Source organism: Schistocerca americana, chromosome 5 (genome assembly GCF_021461395.2).
Source record: "Schistocerca americana isolate TAMUIC-IGC-003095 chromosome 5, iqSchAmer2.1, whole genome shotgun sequence".
Classification (NCBI taxonomy): domain Eukaryota; kingdom Metazoa; phylum Arthropoda; class Insecta; order Orthoptera; family Acrididae; genus Schistocerca; species Schistocerca americana.
This window is the reverse complement of record NC_060123.1, coordinates 562,765,697-562,784,476: the sequence shown is the minus strand read 5'-3', so window position 1 is coordinate 562,784,476 and position 18,780 is coordinate 562,765,697. Positions and strand designations below refer to the sequence as shown.

At 38.9% G+C, this 18,780-nt stretch overlaps 1 protein-coding gene across 2 annotated transcripts in view; it reads left to right on the top strand.

Moving 5' to 3' along the window:
• LOC124615396 overlaps nt 1-18,780 on the top strand; it is a 244,114-nt gene that overhangs the window by 50,775 nt on the left and 174,559 nt on the right. For both annotated transcript variants that reach the window (XM_047143227.1, XM_047143226.1), the window contains exon 3: nt 7,988-8,105. In XM_047143227.1, the coding sequence (XP_046999183.1) occupies nt 7,988-8,105 (118 nt within the window). The remainder of the gene's footprint in view (nt 1-7,987; nt 8,106-18,780) is intronic.

The following is an 18,780-nucleotide window of genomic DNA, read 5'->3' as shown; positions in this document are numbered from 1 at the left end:
ACTTGTCGGAGTACCGGAGGAGCTGCACTCCAGCGTTTGTTTTTACCTCCTTATTTTATGATATTTTAAACCAGCATCCCGATTATGTACCAGTATTTACGGATGGCTCTAAACAGGGGGACTCTGTTGGTTGTGCTGTTGTTTCCCCTGATCGAGTCGTCAAGTTACGGCTTCCTGCGGCGTTTACCATCTTTGATGCCGAATTGTTTGCGATCTTTTGGGCATTGGCGCAGATGCGCTGCGTTCCCAGTCGTAAGTTCCTCATCTGTTCTGACTGCCTGAGTGCCCTTCAGACCATGCAACACTTGTACCCAGCGGATACGGTCGTCCAGGACATCCATGATGCCCTACTCCACCTGCAACGGCAGGGGAAGGAGGTTTCCTTCTGCTGGGTGCCGGGGCACGTGGGTATTAGGGGAAACGAACTGGCAGATGTGGCTGCCAAAGATGCATGTTCCCTCCCTCACGTTGTTGAATGTGCCGTCCCCCTCCATGCTGTTACCTCCCTCCTGCGTTTTCGTGTTATGCGTCAGTGGGAAGAGGAGTGGCTGGCAGTCGGTGAAAATAAGCTGCGTCTGGTCAAGGCCACCACGCGGCCATGGCACACGTCCTACCAGTCATGCAGGCGGGATGAGGTTCTCCTCACTCGCCTCCGCATCGGGCACACTCCCTTAACGCATGATTTTTTACTCCGGCGGGAGGACCCCCCAATCTGCAGTGCTTGTGGCGTCCAGATTACTGTCCGCCACATTTTACTTGACTGTATTTTATTCTCTGACCAGAGGGCGGTGGTTTCTTTGCCACCGGATTTGCCCTCTATTTTACATGATGACGCAACGACTGTAGTTAAGGTCTTACGGTTTTGTGTCCTGTCCAATTTGTTGCCTCGGATTTTAGGGACACGGTTTTAATGTGCTGCTGGGTGACTGGCTCACCCAGGTTTTAGGTAAGAGGTCAGCCAGTCACGATTCCCTCCTTGTTTCCCTTCGGTTTCTGTTCTCTTTTCCTTGTGTTTCCTTTCCTTTTTAGTGTGTTTCTTCTCCTCTTGTTTTGCCTCTGTATGTGAGGATTTGGAACTGCGTCAGGTCTGTGTCTTTTAGCTGTTCTCCTTGTTCACTGTTCGTCTTAGTCCCTTCAGTGCGTGTGTTCCTGTTTTTATGCGTTTGGGCGCTGATGACCACGCTGTTTAGCGCCCGTAAACCTCAAACACACAAACACACACAAGAGCATGTATCTCACAGTATTATTTTCTGGAAAAAGTGAAGATTGTACTCCTTGAGTTCCGGATACTCATGCCTGAAGTAAAGACCACCAGTCTTGAAATATCCAAACAAATTTGTTGCATTATGAGACTGAAGGTAAGGTTTTCTCAACAATGACTGCAGTGATACTTTGTTCACCATTATGTACCTGAAACAGAATGTCAGTCCATTAAACACTAACTCAAGAATTTTAAGGGAAAAAGCTTTCTTTTGGGAAAGCATTTGTATCTTGGGATGCCAGTGGAGTTACCCTTATTGATTTTCTGAGATCAAATAAGCATTTCATCTCATGTCATGGTGAGTCTCTGTGAGCTTTTTAGAAATGCACCTCAACAGTATCCAAGGGGAGAAAATAAAGTTTTGATCCAACAACGTAACATTAGGCCACAGACTTTCTGTGTCAGCATGGAAGAACTTAGGAGACTAATACTCATGACAGTGCCACATCTGCCGCAGTCCAGACTTGGTGTCCCATAATTTTAATCTGTTACCTAAAATGAAGGAGTGTCTTCATGGATGTCACAATGGCTTCTGTGTAGAAACCCAGATGGTGGTGAACACCTTAAAGCAAGTGCAGTTCTTCCATGTCTTCATGAAACTTGTCTATTTTTGATAAAATTTTATCAGGTTATGTGGTAATGTGGTGATGAATTCTGGATTCATGTACTCTCCATGTAAGCATACTTATCAGTCAACCATTGGACATTAATAGTACTCAGTAATTAATCAGATAATTTGAAAACCATGCCCGTCCCACTCCCACCACGCAGCTTGCTTGTCACATTGATGCCATCTCCCTCTATACCAACATCCCCCACGTACATGGTCGATCTGCTGCTGAACATTTCCTCAGTCAACACCCACCTGATTTCAAGCCTTTGACATCCTTTTTGCTCACCTTACAACTTTATACTTACCAACAATTACTTCACCTTTGAGGGTCAGACATACAAACAGATCAGGGGTACGGCCATGGGAACCAGGATGGCTCCTTCTTATGCCAATCTTCTCATGGCTTGGAGGGGGCTTTCCTGGGATCCATATGCCTTCATCCCCTGGTTTGGTTCAGATACATTGATGACATCTTTGCTGTGTGAACTCATGGTGAGGCTGACCTGTTAAAATTCCTGGTATCTCTAAATAGCTTCGACCAATAAAATTTAACATGGTCCTATTCTGAATCCTATTCCACTTTCCTTGACGTTGATCTCATCCTCACCGAAGGCCAGCTATTTACTTCTGTCCACATCAAACCCACAAAGAAACAACAGTACTTACATTTTAACAGTTGCCGTCCTTTCCATGTCAAACCTTGCCTCCCATACAGTCTTAGCATTCGAGGCAAATTTATTTGTTCGGATGCAGACTCTTTACAGCAATACACCACCACTGCCACTTCAGCCTTCACTGGATGTAATTATCCCAACAGCCTAGCTCAAAAGCAGATTTCCAGGGCCATCACATCCAATCCTGGTACTGCCGATCCCTCCAAAAAACAACCTCAGAGCACACCACTTGTCACCCAGACTTATACTTGTCTTGAATGTATCAATCAGCTACTTTGACAAGGGCATGACTGCCTAAAACCACATCCTGAAATGAGATCCATTTTGTCTGAGATTTTGCCCACCACACCTAGAATAGCTTTTCATCACCCTCCCAATGTCCACAATATCCTTGTCAGATTGTAGGCTCTTTCTGCACCCATCTCTCTACCCTATGGCTCCTACCCGTGTGACCACACCACTGCAAGACTTGCCCTATGCTTCCTCCTACCACCACCTGTTTCAGCCCTGTAACTTGCAAAACATACTGCCAAGAGGGAAAGCCACCTGTGAAACGACACGCCATATACCAGCTGTTATGTAAACGTTGTTTGGCCTTTTACTTCGGCATGACTACCACCCAGTTATCAGTCGGTATGAATGGACTTTGGCAGAGGGTGTATATAGGCAACACACAATATCCGGTTGCAGAGCATGCTGTAAAACATAACAGTCATGACCTCGGTGCCTGTTTCACCACATGTGCCATCTGGATTCTTCCCCAGACACCAGTTTCCCAGAACTCTGCTGGTGGAAACTAGCACTACAACATGTCCTTGGTTCTCGCCACCCACCTGGCCTTAATTTATGTTAATTTCTTCCATCTCAGCATGCATTCTCAGTAACTACTCCTTTCTTCACTCCTGTTTAGTTTTGTACATCGTTCATATTCTGACTGGTCTATTTTTAACCGTCCTCCCTCCTACCTCTGTTACATACAATGCACTTAGCTTTTCATTCTTATTAACTCATGCATGATGCTTTAGTAGTAATATCTGTATTGCTTGTTACCATGTCTTTCACCTTTAAGCTCTCAGGTTTTCAGTCTTGTCTGATGCAGTCTCCAACAATCAGTCTTTCCTTCTCATCCCGTCCAGTAAGTCTCCACTGACATTGGGTTCTGGGTGACTTTTCTGAACTGTACACCTTTCCATAAAACTGTCCAGTTCTTTCCCTTCACTCCTCTTCCTTCCCCTTCAACTCTTCTGCCAAAAGAAGGAGCCACTGTCTCAGAAAGCTTGTAAATGTTAAATCTTTTTGTGTGTGTGTTTCCCTGCCGCTGCTTGGTGAGTAGATTTTTTTTATCTATCCATTTACATTATATTATCAGTAATTAATTTACCACATGATAAATGCACTTGACAAAATGATAAAGTTACAAAGAGATAGAATGCCTGTCCAATATATACCTTCACCAGTAATGGAATTTTGCCAGCTAAAGGTAGATATGGGCCAACCATTCTATCACTTTGCAGTTTTGCAGTATCTAATAACTATGTTGATAATAGTATGTATAACATGAGAAGGACAAAGAAACTGTGGAATATTGACACTAAGGATTTGGAATGTCATTAAAAAGCATGTTCTAAAGAAGCCTGTATTTTATTTAGCTAAAATATTCTATTCAGTCCTCTGTACTGTCCATGTTGGCATTCCTCATCATTCAGCCATAGGATATTATCCAGTTACACATAAATTAGAGTGAAATCTGTTTAGTAAAAATTTTTGCTTATTTATGATCCTTAAGAATAAATGCCATATAGTCTTTAATCCACTTACTAAAGATATCTCTGGCAGTTAAAGTAGTCTTGGTGCAACTGCTTTACACATGTACCACAGCTAATCACACATCATGATTCTGTTCATATTTCTTTGGTAATACCTCAGTATTGCTCCACTTTTAGGCAAGTATGGTTTTAATCTGTGTTGTGGCATCTTTTGTCTGAAAGGCTTAATGTGTGTGTGTGTGTGTGTGTGTGTGTGTGTGTGTGTGCGTGCGTGCGCGCGTGTGTGTGCACGCGTTCTATGGATTCTGTTAGTGAGTTTCTTGGCATTTCTATTCTAATTAGACACTGGTGGTGCAGGGAAGAAATACACAGTTTGGGAAAGGAGCTACACTGGAAAAATCATCTAAACAGACTAACATTTCCTCAGAAAGTGTGAAAGGAACATAAATCTTTTGATGTCAACCAATAAAGAAATTGACAGAGTAAAAAAAAATTAATAAATCAGTTGTAAATAATACGATAAATGGGAAAGAGACTTTAACTTCCAGCAACTGGAAGTTCTGTTCTTGTCAATGGAGAGACAGTACTGTATGTTAGAGTTTATGAAAATCTTGTCAAGCAACCTATACAGTCTATACATATTGTGGTAGGGAAGAGTACCAGGCCCTGAGAAAACTTATTCTTTCATGGTTGGGAAGTGATTTCTTTGCAGACAGTACTACAAGCCTATCATTGGTTTTAGAAATATTTTATTCTGATGAGAAAGGCATTAGCGGACCATGATGACATCATTGCTTTGTGACGTAATTTCCTCTGTGAGGTGCTAGCAGCGATTCCAGAAGAAGTAATATGACTTCATTAAACATTTGTGTTATTACTTCATACATAGCCCCATCATGTGAAAAGCTGATATAGAAGTTTATAAACAGGTGCATTTGGTACTTGGTGGCCGATAGTGATAGCCGACACTAACATTGAAAGCTACCTGATATCTTCTCTCACAGAATGATGTTCAGTACCATCTATCATACCCACTAATGTCAAACTTCAGGATCATCTTTATACTATAAAATTAAGAGGAGGGGACACTGTGCGCTAACTGCCATCAGAAATGGAGGAATGAGGCCCACGTTAAAGAGATAAAAGATAGAGATTGGATAGACGATATTGTGCAAAGAGGAAAAAAGGGAGGAAAGAAGAAAAGAAAATGAGGAGACCACTTGTTGAGCAGTGATTGTGGAGCGTGGTGACAGACTGGGAGATGCAGGGGTTTAAAATGATGAGCAAGGATTAACATCGTAAAGGGATGTACTGAAAATTGTCTGCTTAACACAGTTGTAAGGGAAACATTTTGGATCTGCTGGTAACAAGCAGATACAAACTGTTCAACTGTTTGAAAATAGAGATAGAAGTCAGTGACTAAAAGGCTTCTTTTTATAGGACCAGTAATCACCAGTCTTGAAAGAAAAGTTAAGCAGGGGAAGAAAATATTTCTGTTTAAAAAATGTAACGGGAAAATGATTTCAAACTGCTTGAGAAGCCGTTTAAAAAATATATGTGTACATAAGCTGTGGGAAGAGGAAGTAGAGAATCTATGAGACAGTGAGGTGATTTTATAGACACAGTGCTAGATACGTTTCCACTTTTGGAGGAGCTAGTAAGAGAGGTGAATTGTGTACTGTCAGTCAATAACATGATTGAAAAGATACTACAAAAGTAGAAGTTTATCATGGAAGATTCAAATGAAGCTTGCAACACTCCCAGTCGCCTTCCTGACTTGCATCTTGTGGCCTCTTAACTGTGTCTACTGTCACTGTTGTTACAGAAGTTTGTGACCAAGCTAATCATTGAGAACTGAAGCTTAATGATCTGGTAGTTGGCTGTTATAGGTTGCTACTTGAATGGCAAACAATGTAAATTTATTAAATAACAAACTTCAATAAAAACAATTTGAAAAGAATAGATTGTTCCTCACCACATTGAGGAGGCATTTGTTTACAGACAGACACAATTAAAATACATGTGCCTCCCCCCCCCCCCCCCCCCCCTCCCCATTCCACAGAAAAAAACGAGACTCACAGCAGATGTCATAGAGCTGTCAACATGTCAGAGTAAATAGGAAAAGAAATACGTAGCGTTTCGCGTAAGGTGGAGTTTAAAAACTCTGAATTTAATTTGCAAATGTGGAAGAAATGTCAACAGGAACTTCCAACACAAGAAAGATAATAAATAAATGTCATAGTGAACATGGGATGCTTACAAGGTGAATTTTTGGGGATAAACAAAAACTGAACAAAGTTTAAAAAAATGTATGGACAGTTCAGTGAGAATGATTCAATGAATTCAAAATTAAGGTCTTACATACTTTGTTGGTTAGAACACGACTTTGTCAGTGTATCTTTCCAGACACTTATCGGTGTCACCAAAAGCCCAACAACAGGTGTGTAATAAACTGCTAATTGACTGCTGCTGAATGAGCAGATCAGTTTTGGGTAAATTTTTTGCAGCATAAGGACAGTTTGGGTTTGTAAATCATTCTGTCACTAATATGTTAAATAGCTCACTTGCAATTCAAGCAGTCTTTCATTTTTTTTACCAGGCTTTATACATCTTGCATGATGACCATGGTGCAAAAATTAAGGACATTTACACTTTTACAGATGGGTACCTACAATCATTCTTACAACATATTATTATACAAAAATGTGATGGGAAGGTGGGGAAAATGATTCTACAGCATTGAATGCCTTTTACCTCAAACCTCACAGATGCTTGAAGGTTACAAATGTGCACATGGATGAAGATTGTTTATGGTGTGTGTGTGTGTGTGTGTGTGTGTGTGTGTGTGTGTGTGTGTGTGTGTGTGAGAGAGAGAGAGAGAGAGAGGGGGGGGGGAGGTAGGAAATAATATATCTACATACCCCTACCTGCAGAGTTTCCCTGTTAAATGAGGGGAGTTCCAAATTACAGTTATAGGGCTTGATTATCATGGTCTCTCCTGTCTTATTGTGCAGCATATCTATCAAATGCTGGTGAAAGTTCACAGTGTGGCCTACTTGCTTGAGCAAGCCAGTTAGCCATTAGAATCTGTTATATCAAATTTTTGTATTTCACCTCAAAGTAATATCTGGTAGTATGTGTCTTGATCCATTTCATTAAACTTTCCATTGCAAAATATTTCTGAGCACATTGTGTGCCCATTAAACTGAACAATCCTCGTATGAATGTCTTGTGCTTACTACTTTAAATTTAAAATAAAGTCAGTACTGCACTGTGTGAGGTGAGACTATGTTAGGCATTCCACTGTACCAGTAAATTTCCATTTATTCTGTTTTTGATAATTCTATTCTGAAAAGGCATTATTTTTGTTGGGCAGTTCACATGAACTAGGTGGATGGACAAGAGTAGCGTAAAGAACATCAAACAAAATAAATCTTTATGTGTCATATTTCTTTACTCTGTTCTGCATGACAAAGAAACTTCTGGTAATTGCCATTATTGGGCAGTATATATGGGCTGGATTACATTATTTTAAGAGTAACATGAGGATTACACAGGTTAACTTTAAAATGAGATAAATGTCATTTTTAGAATGTTTAATTAAACTGCTGTAACAAGTTTTGCAACATTGCTACCGAAAAATCTAATAAGATTTTTATTCTTTTATGAACAGGTCTCCCTGGAGGTGTAGACCAAGGAATGTTGATTGAGGCACTGAGTAGGTTTGGAAAGGTGCGAACTTGTTCTATTTTCCAGAGATCAAATAATGCAGTTGCCGAGTTTGAGCAAAGGTTGGTGAACCATTAGTATACTTTTACTTTATTTATATAGAGCATGTTGTGACGTATGTCATCACAATCTGTGAAACATCCTTTTTTGTGCTGAATTTGGGACTGGTTTGTACTTCATATTATTGACAAATGTAATGAAAGTGAGATGCTGGTATATATTGTTATGATGACAATAAACACAAAATCCTTACTGCTGTATGTAAGTGTACATATAATTTCAAAAAGTTTCTGAGTTGTAAGATGAAATAGCAACCGGCGATAACAGTGGTGACCCTTTTTGCTAGTGAATGCAATATACAAGTTTTTTGTATTTCATTTTTAAAAAATTTTACAAATGTTTGTGACTTTCGACTAAATTATATTATTAAAAAATTGTACGAGATCACTACTGTATTTCGCTAAGGCAGTTTGCCTAGCTTGTATACAAGGTTTTTGTGCTGAGTTAATGGATTTATTCACCATATATCGCAATAATACTTAGTGTAATCACACAGCATCCACCTTCTAAACCAGGGTTAGACAAACTCTCCTATTTGTGAGTCAGTTTCCACGCTCCTGTCTGTGAGGTGAACTGAACAGTGGAAATACAACTTAGGCAGCTTGGACATTCATTTTTATCCTAAGAAAAACAAAATTCCCTCAAGCATTTGATTTGCAGGAAGTCAAGTAGTTTTTAAAGGGGGTGAGGGGGGGGGGGGGGACATGTACCACCTCCAAAACTGTACACAATGACAGTAACCTATCAAAATACTGTGTCAAGCAAATACAGAACAATTTGAAACAAAGCTGAGAGCAAATGGTTATGCAAATAATGGTGCTGATGTCAAGTTTAATGTGAAAAAGTGGAGCTGTTTGAATTCACTCATGAACTCTTAAAAACCTTATTGCATTCCGTTTGTGACATTTGAGGGAATTCTGGCTAAGTGATTATTGTCTAACTTCTTCGAGTTCATAACGGGGTTGGTACAGCAGCCAGTATGTGTGACATGAAGAAACAAGCAGCCTTGTTTCCCCGTATTTTTGCCAAATGCAAACACAGATCAAACGTGCTGTAGTGTACGGTTAAAAATTTTGTTTTGTGCACATTGCCATCATTCTTTTGGAAAAGTTAATTAAGTTTGGAAACATTTCCTTTGCTGTTTGAAGATGCAGTGACAATTTTGAAATCAAAAGAATCCGTCAACACACTACTGCATTGTAGATCAAAAAATTGTAGTTGCAAACTGTCCAGCTCACACTTCATGTTTACATGAAATGGATGTGACAATCTCTTGAACTTTCTTTCCAATTTTGTGTATATCTGAAATGTTGCATAAACTTGCCTTTCAGATCGATTAACTTTTTGCTTTACTTTACTTCTCCATGAGGCACCAACTGCCTTACAGTATAAAGCAGGAAAATGCTGAAATTTTCATCCTTCATTTGTTTTGGAAGAAATAATAAACCCTTTCAGATAATTCAAAGTGAAATATAATGCATAGATAAGAATATTTTTGCATAGTAAAAGTTCAGTTTATTCTAAAAGTCTTTCATGTTGACAAGGAAAGCAAATTGGAGATCACAGTATTTTGGGATAGTATTTATCTTTTCTTTCATTCCCAGAAATTGTACTACTTCCGTTTCCACACTTGCTTAACAGCTTTTCCCAAGCTGATTCACTGAACATTTATGTGCAATAGTACATTGTTTGTTTGCCTTGAATGTCCTCCAAAACTGAAGTAACTGCCATACTTCCTGGAGTATAATTCACTGAATAAATATGACTTCGGGAACCAGACGATTTTCATGAATAGTTAGCAGAATTCTGTTTAGAAGGCCAACATTCTTGCCAGTTAAATGTTCAGATCCGTCAATAGTAATGTTTTCAATTCTGTCCGCGGAAGACTGCACATTTTGATGTAGCCTTTACTTTCACAAGCAAATCTTCTGCTATTGTGGCATGTTTCACTGACTTCACTGAAAATGGGTCATGGTCTACCAAAGTTGTCATTAGTATCACATATAAACTTTTTCCAAGGCATCGTTTACACCATTGAGTGTAGAAATTATTTATTTTTACGCAGTTGCATTGAAAATCCTCCAACATGTACGCATGTCACTGTCGTGTCTGAGCCATATAACAATTTTAGCATCCATAACACAAATCCCAGTAGACCACTGTTCTTGTTCACCATTTACATACAAGTGCCGATTTTTGTCACTGGATTGATTTTGGTGTTTCATAAAAATATTTTATTGCTTCAACATTGTAAGGAAAATATAGATTGCTACTTACCATGAATGGGACACACCCGGTTGCAGAAAGGCACAATTAAATAAAAGACACTTATGTGTTAGCTCTTGGCCACAGCCGCACGCACGCACATACATACAATCATTCACACAAGCAAGCATACCTCTGCACATATGACATCTCTGGCAGCTCGGTCTAGAATGCATTCTGGTTCGAGCCACCCGAGGTGACGGTCATGTGTGCTTGATGTATGCTTCCTTGTGTAAATGAATGTGTGCGCTTCTCTTCCTTTTTCAGACAAAGGCTTTGGCTGAAAGCTAATGTGTGTCTTTTAATTATGCTGTCTGCAACTTAACGTGTTATCTCTATGGTAGGTAGCAATCTGTCTTTTCTTTACATTCTTGATATTCCAGCCCGGAGTTTCCAGTGTTTTATTGTGTTGCTTCTTCAATTGAACCACCATCTGGCATGAAATAAAAAATAGCAAAACGAAAACTGAAATGAAATATTCCATTCTGTCTTCAGATGTTCCTTCACAAGGGAAAATCAAGGAATTTTGCCATAATTCAATATCTCTGTCGCTACGAAGATGAGTGATGCAGGAAAAGACTACAATAATATAGTAGGCGTAAAAATATCTCTGATAGTTGCAGTGGATTGGGCATGGCAACTTCATGTGCCTACCTCAACCAATCAGGTATAACGATTTTGGAAATGTTTCTGTAGCAATGGAAGTCAAGCTTATTTACAGAACTACCATGTTGTATCACTCACATATGTTTATACCAGCGTCACAGAACGTATTCTGTGTTCAAACATAAAGAGTTACCTATTAGAAAATAATCTTCATGCAGATGGATCAAAAATTTTCTGGCCACCAGGATGCAGACACTGAATATGTGTATACAATGAAAGCCCACTTTTACACTTTTCAAGGGACTTCAAAAAAATGGTGTAAAATGTGGGAAATAACGTTTCAAACTGTAAAAGTTATGTATAGGATACCCTCTTGCACTTTCTGTATGACATGTGTACATAACAAACATCAAAGGACTTCTCAGGGACTTGTTTATTATCTAATGAAGGTTTATTATCTAATAAAAACTGCTGATGTAACTGGAACTGATAACTGTCTGGGAAGTAGGAATGTTTGACTCAATTTCATAAGTCATAATCAATGTTTTTGAAAGCCTGCAGCTGTCATACATTATTTAAACAATGACATACTGCACTACTTACGTATTTTTTCCTGCTTAGCATGATGCGATTCGAAAAATTTTTCTCATTGTCAAGCGCAAATATGTAAATAAGTATTTTGTGTGGTGATGGTGTTTGAATATGTGTTATTCTGCACTTCTTGCACTATAGTCATCTGTTTTAGGTTATGTGGTACTGTGGCTCATCAGTTATGTAGAAAACCGCACACACACACACACACACACACACACACACACACACACACATTGTTTGTTTGTATAACATTACAAAAAACGTATGTAACTACTGCACTTGACAACGAGAATAAATTCTTGAAACATGTTTGCTCATCATGAATAAAATACATAACCAGTGCTGTATTTAAACTAAAAACATTTGAGCAACACAAAGTGAATGACGGTGTTAACTAGTGCTCCAAGTGGCCATACACCGGAACATGCTAATTATTGTTCAGTGAATGTGTTACAATGATCACAACAATCATGAAATTGTGTTTGTACAGCAGAGACAGTTTGGAGATGGTTGTGATTGGTCTTGATATCTTCATTCGAACGAACCTATTTACTCCCATTAGCCACCACGTGGAGTAGAGCTTGGCAGTGGCAAGAGATGTGGCACGAGTTGTTCCAACTGTTATATGGTTCAAATCTGCTGAGTAGAGTGCCCCGGTGTCAAGAAACTTAACCACATAATATTTGTAAACAATACTGGACGGCAAGCATCATGTTTTCTCCACAAATATTTTTTTGTAATGCGTGAATCATGGGAAAATTATAAATGTGTTGACGCAATATCAGGTGCAAATTAACATTGTGGACATAGGAAATTTGATGGGACTGATAAAAAATGTCGTAAATGGCGGGAAAACATCAATTTTGGGAGCGTAAAAGTAGGGTTATACTGTAGTATCTGGTGAGACTAATAGGACTCCATTGTTCTTGTTACATATTAAATGACTGAATGGGTAGTATTATTGACAATTTCAGGCTTTTTGCATGATTCAGTTATATTTGACGGAGTTCTGCTTGTTTAAAATTGCAGTAATATTGAGATAAATCCAACAAAATATGAGCCTTGTGCCAACAGTGGCAACTAGCTTGTAAAGCAGAGAGATGCAGAGTTGTGCTACAGGGTCAATGAGTTGCACCTAGAGTCTAGTCATGTCATATAAATATTTTGGGAGAACAATGTGTAAAGATATGAAGTGGTACGACCACATAGGTTGAGTTATAGGTCAAACTGAAACAAATGGCAGGTTACTGCTCAGTGGTAAGATTCTGAGAAACTGCAATGTGTCTAATAAAAGGGAATGCATACAAAACATTATAGCCGATTTTTCAATACTGCTCAAGTGCATGGAACCTATATCAGGTCAAGCTAATGGGATATCGAGGATGTACAAGTAGTGTTGTTTGCAGGGTCACAGGCTTGTTTGAGAAGAGAGAGAGAGAGAGAGAGAGAGAGAGAGAGAGAGAGAGAAGCAGAAATTTTGCAGATATTAATTGGCAGACATCTCGTGAGAACCTACTTAGAAACTTTTATGAATTGTCTTCAGGGCAAACACACTGCAAATATTCTTCAGTTCCCTATGGCATAATCCGTATCGCTTCTGGCAGTGAGATTACCTTCATAGTCTCAGATGTTATTGAATTTATCATGTTAAAATTCAGGAGTAAGTAAGAAACACTTTTTTTTTCTTTTCTCCAGAAAAATTCCTGCCCTGAGATGCAGGCCTCCAAAGGTGACACTGTGAAAGCCATTTTGAAGATGTGAATTTTGGAAAAAAAATTTTAAATGCTGTATCACTGTAACAGTACTATACATTTTTTTTAGAGTTTTTTTTTGTTTGAAAGATAATGGCTTTATGATTACAATGGTATCCTCCATTTGAATATAGCAAAAAAAATTTTTTTTTCAAAAATGCCAATCCAGAAAAGTTAAACCTTTTTTCTGTTTGTTAGTACCATGTAGTACTATATTCTCTGTAAAGGAGAGCTTCCACTTTTTAAGTTGGAAGGTTTTATTAACAAAAAAAAAATTAAATAAATAAATAACTTTTGAAGACTAATCTATGTCTTCACTGAAGTTGTTTCTTACTAATATTTTTGTTACAGTATTTATTTCTGTTGTCTTTGTTGCAGGTATTTCTTGTCACTTTCTTTGTTGCAGTCATTTCACTTTCATTGTTGCGGATATTTCTTACACTTTGTTGTAGTTTCTTGTCAGTTTCTTTCTTGTGGTTGTTCATTGCAGGTTTCTCTATTGTAGTTGTTCGGGGCTAATTTTTACTGAAGAAGCTTCCAAGAAATCTGAGACCATCCAGTGAGTTCTGTGTTTTCGTGAGGAATTTTCCAGTTGACACAGTTGCAGTGTGTTTTGTGTCAAGAACTGTTTGAAATGTCTTCTCACTGAGGCCACAGGAAAGTGAAGTGTGCTGATTATTTACATATCCATAAAAGAGTGATATTTAACCCTAGGACACCCATAATCTTTTTATGTCCCCTGCTTTTGCCCAAGTAACATTCATACTACATATTCCCTTTGAGTTATTGTTTGTCGGCTATTTTATGAAATGTTAGTGTCAATATATTTTATAGAAAATTCCTGCTTTGAAAGAAAAAATAAATAAACTTATTATGGCTCCAACAATCCCCCTCTTAGGCTTCCATGCTATAGAAAATTTCTCTTAGTAGAATTTCGTATTTCTCATCTCTACAACAATGCAAGTTAGTTTCTTGTTGGTTGGTATTCTTGATATTCACAACAATCGGTTTACTTTCAGAGGAAGTGATTGTTGATGTCAGTCAGCTGTTATTTATCTTGTAAACTTGCAGTGAGCTAGTGCAGTTCCCTACTGTTCACAATCAGACTTAGAAATGACTGAAAGAATATGTGACTCGTCTTTATCAGGAGTTCTGAATGAAATTTTAGATGAAGATTCTGACTCAGGGAGTGAAAGTGAATATGAGGATGGTGTTATGGAGTATGTTTCAGATCGGGAAAGCGATGTGGTTGTTATAAAGAAGGTGAAGATAGCGCAGCTTCAGGCAGTGACCATCAGGATGTTATTGCGGCCAAGTCTGGAAGAAGGTACGTAACCACACAGCCTAGAATTCCTCGGAGGTCTTTTGCTAATACAGTAAAAGGGCAGGCAGGAGTATCTCCAGCTGGTGTTTTCCATTCACCTGGAGAAACCTTGAAGTTACTTCTTACGCCTGGCATCATGGATGTTATAGCAAAACATTCAAATGAAGAGGCAGTTAGGCGAAATGTTACTTTGACTAATGAGAAAGAATTGTATGCCTTTATAGTAATCCTGATACTTATGGGGACAAATAAGGACCATTCTGTCAGTGTACATGATCTTTGGTCAGACCCAATGGGTCGGCCAGTTTACTAGGGTATTATGGCAAGAGAACGTGAGATGCTCAGCTTGTTTAGAGGGCGCTGCCCCTTCAAAGTATTTATGAAGGATAAACTGGGCAAGTATGGCACCCTTATACGCATGATGTCCGATGCAGTTGACAGATACGTCTTGAATATGGAACCCTACTCAGGTAATGTTCAGAATTTGTCGAAAGAAGAACGGGGTTCAGCAGCTGTCGTCAAACGTCTGGTAGCACCTGTGAAAAATACTGGTCGAAATATTACTACAGACCGATACTACACATCAGTGGATTTGACAGAAGAGTTATACCAACACTACAAAGTTACTACAGTAGGAACTCTCCAGTCAAACAGGAAGCGTATTCCAGACATAATGAAGAACACGTCAAATTGAGAGCTATATTCATCAATGTTCTTGTTCACAGACCCATCAACAGGAAGGCCTCCAGTAACTTTGGTGTCCTACATAGCAAAAACGAAACAAAGTAAAAACTTACTGATGTTGTCAACAATGCACCAAGATAAAGGCACTGTTGGAGGAGAGAAGAATAAAACCGAGATAAATGCATATTATAATTCCACTAAAGGTGGGATTGATACCATTGATCAAATGGCGCATATGTACACCTGCAAGAGGGGAACAATGAGATGGCCTCCATCTGTATTTTACTCTCTCATCGACATTTGTGCTATCAATGCAACCACCATATTCATCCAGCAATATCCAAGATGGAATGAAAAGAAACACAACAAACGGAAACTTTATCTTCTGCAAGCTGGGATGGAACTAGTGAAATTGCAGGTAGAAGAAAGAAGTGCTATTACAAGAGGGTTATCTAACCAAATTGTTCAATCAATGGAGACTATTCTACAAAAGAAAATCAAATAAGTGACAACAGAAGCACGTCAGCCTCCTGCAGGGAAAGGTCGGTGCCATATTTGTGTAAGAGAAGCTGAAACAAAGAAGCAGAAGTACAACAATCTAAGTAAACCAAAACAGTATTGTGGACAGTGTCATAAACATGTGTGTAACACACATTCAGAAAAAAATTGTGAAGTGGGTCTCTTGCCTTGAAGTTGAGGACTCAGAGTAGTCTATTGTATATGAACACATCTGTATTTTGTATTGTAATATGTCAATTTTTTACTCACTCAATCCAATATTTATAACAATTAACAACATTTATAAACCAATGCCTTAGTTAAAATACATAAAACATTTTGAAAGTTGTAGTTTTTCGTCAGTAAATTTATTTAATACCTGTGGGCTCGCCGAAACCCCCCCCCCCCCCCCCCTCCCGCTTAGGCATCCAAGTTAAAAAAACTTTGTTCAGGTTGGGGATAAGTGTTCTCATTTGAAGACTCTGTTTCAAAGTGAAGGTGTTTCCAGGAACGACGTTTTGTGTTCTAAATGTTTTTACCGGGTGACAACAATGATAGTATCTGAACAAGGCGAAGCCTCCCATGGTGCAGATGATAAAGATTTTGCATCGATAGAGAAAGTATGAAGTACCTTGAATCATTCAACTACAGGGGTAGGTGTTAGTTCTGTTAAACTGTGGTCAGTGAAGTCGAGTCATAAGCTCTATGCATCAAGAAAGTGCAGAGAAATTACTAAACCTATGGATGAATACACTACAGCAAAAAGTAGAAATTCCATCTTCAGAAGAAAATGAACCAAAGCACTCTTACACCTCTTACCAGGAATTTTTCACAAATATCAATTCAGCTGCTGAATGTTGTGCATCCTACAGTGAAAAGGTGCAAGTTTTAAGTATTATTTCAGAGACATTTTCAAAGAAAACAATTTTGAACCACATTCCACTAGTATCAAAGTACATGGTAGACAAATCAAGAAAGACGAGGTCTGTAAAAGGAGTCTTTGGAAGACCAGATGCCTATTATGGTCATCCTGTAGAAGTAGCTCAAGTTCAAATAGTGCAGTCATTTTATCTGGAAGATAAATGGGGCTGTCCTCACCATAGTGCCGACAAATAAGACACTATAACTGTTAACAGTTGAAGGTCAAAAAGTTGTGAAAGTGAAGAGGTACATGACTCGCCGTATTAAAGAAACTTTTGCAATTTATAAGAGCAAGAAATGCAAGAGGATGTAGATGAAGATGAAATGGGAGATATGATACTGTGTGAAGAGTTTGATAGAGCACTGAAAGACCTGAGTCGAAACAAGGCCCCGGAAGTAGACAACATTCCATTAGAACTACTGACAGCCTTGGGAGAGCCAGTCCTGACAAAACTCTACCATCTGGTCAGCAAAATGTATGAGACAGGCGAAATACCCTCAGACTTCAAGAAGAATATAATAATTCCAATACCAAAGAAATCAGGCGTTGACAATTGTGAAAATTACCGAACTATCAGTTTAATAAGTCACGGCTGCAAAATACTAACGCGAATTCTTTACAGAAGAATGGAAAAACTGGTCGAAGCTGACCTCGGGGAAGATCAATTTGGATTCCGTAGTAATATGGGAACACGTGAGGCAATACTGACCCGATGACTTATTTTAGAAGCTAGATTAAGAAAAGGCAAACCTACGTTTCTAGCATTTGTAGACTTAGAGAAAGCTTTTGACAATGTTGACTGGAATACTCTCTTTCAAATTCTGAAGGTGGCAGGGGTAAAATACAGGGAGCGAAAGGCTATTTACAATTTGTACAGAAACCAGATGGCAGTTATAAGAGTCGAGGGATATGAAAGGGAAGCAGTGGTTGGGAAGGGAGTGAGACAGGGTTGTAGCCTCTCCCCAGTGTTGTTCAATCTGTATATTGAGCAAGCAGTAAAGGAAACAAAAGAAAAATTCGGAGTAGGTATTAAAATCCATGGAGAAGAAATAAAAAGTTTAAGGTTCGCTGATGACATTGTAATTCTGTCAGAGACAGCAAAGGACTTGGGAGAGCAGTTGAACGAAATGGACAGTGTCTTGAAAGGAGGATATAAGATGAACATCAACAAAAGCAAAACGAGGATAATGGAATGTAGTCGAATTAAGTCAGGTGATGCTGAGGGAATTATATTAGGAAATGAGATACTTAAAGTAGTAAAGAAGTTTTGCTATTTGGGAAGCAAAATAACTGATTATGGTCGAAGTAGAAAGGATATAAAATGTAGGGTGGCAATGGCAAGGAAAGCATTTCTGAAGAAGAGAAATTTGTTAACATCGAGTATAAATTTAAGTGTCAGGAAGTCATTTCTGAAAGTATTTGTATGGAGTGTAGCGATGTATGGAAGTGAAACATGGACAATAAATAGTTTAGACAAGAAGAGAATAGAGGCTTTCGAAATGTGGTGCTACAGAAGAATGCTGAAGATTAGATGGGTAGATCACATAACTAATGAGGAGGTACTGAATAGGGTTGGGGAGAAGAGGAGTTTGTGGCACAACTTGACTAGAAGACGGGATCGGTTGGTAGGACATGTTCTGAGGCATCAAGGGATCACCAATTTAGTATTGGAGGGCAGCATGGAGGGTAAAAATCGTAGAGGGAGACCGAGAGATGAATACACTAAGCAGATTCAGAAGGATGTAGGCTGCAGTACGTACTGGGAGATGAAGGAGCTTGCACAGGATAGAGTAGCATGGAGAGCTACATCAAACCAGTCTCAGGAACGAAGACCACAACAACAACAACAACAGGAGCAACTTTACAACTTCACGTATTATAAGATCAAAGGGGTAAAAGTTGTGAAAGTACATGACTGGCAGTATTAAAGAAACTTTTGCAATTTATTAGAGCAACTTTACAACTTCACGTATTGGAAGATCAAAATTTTATGCACTACGACCTAAGTGGGTAGTTCCACACCCTCCTAGAGA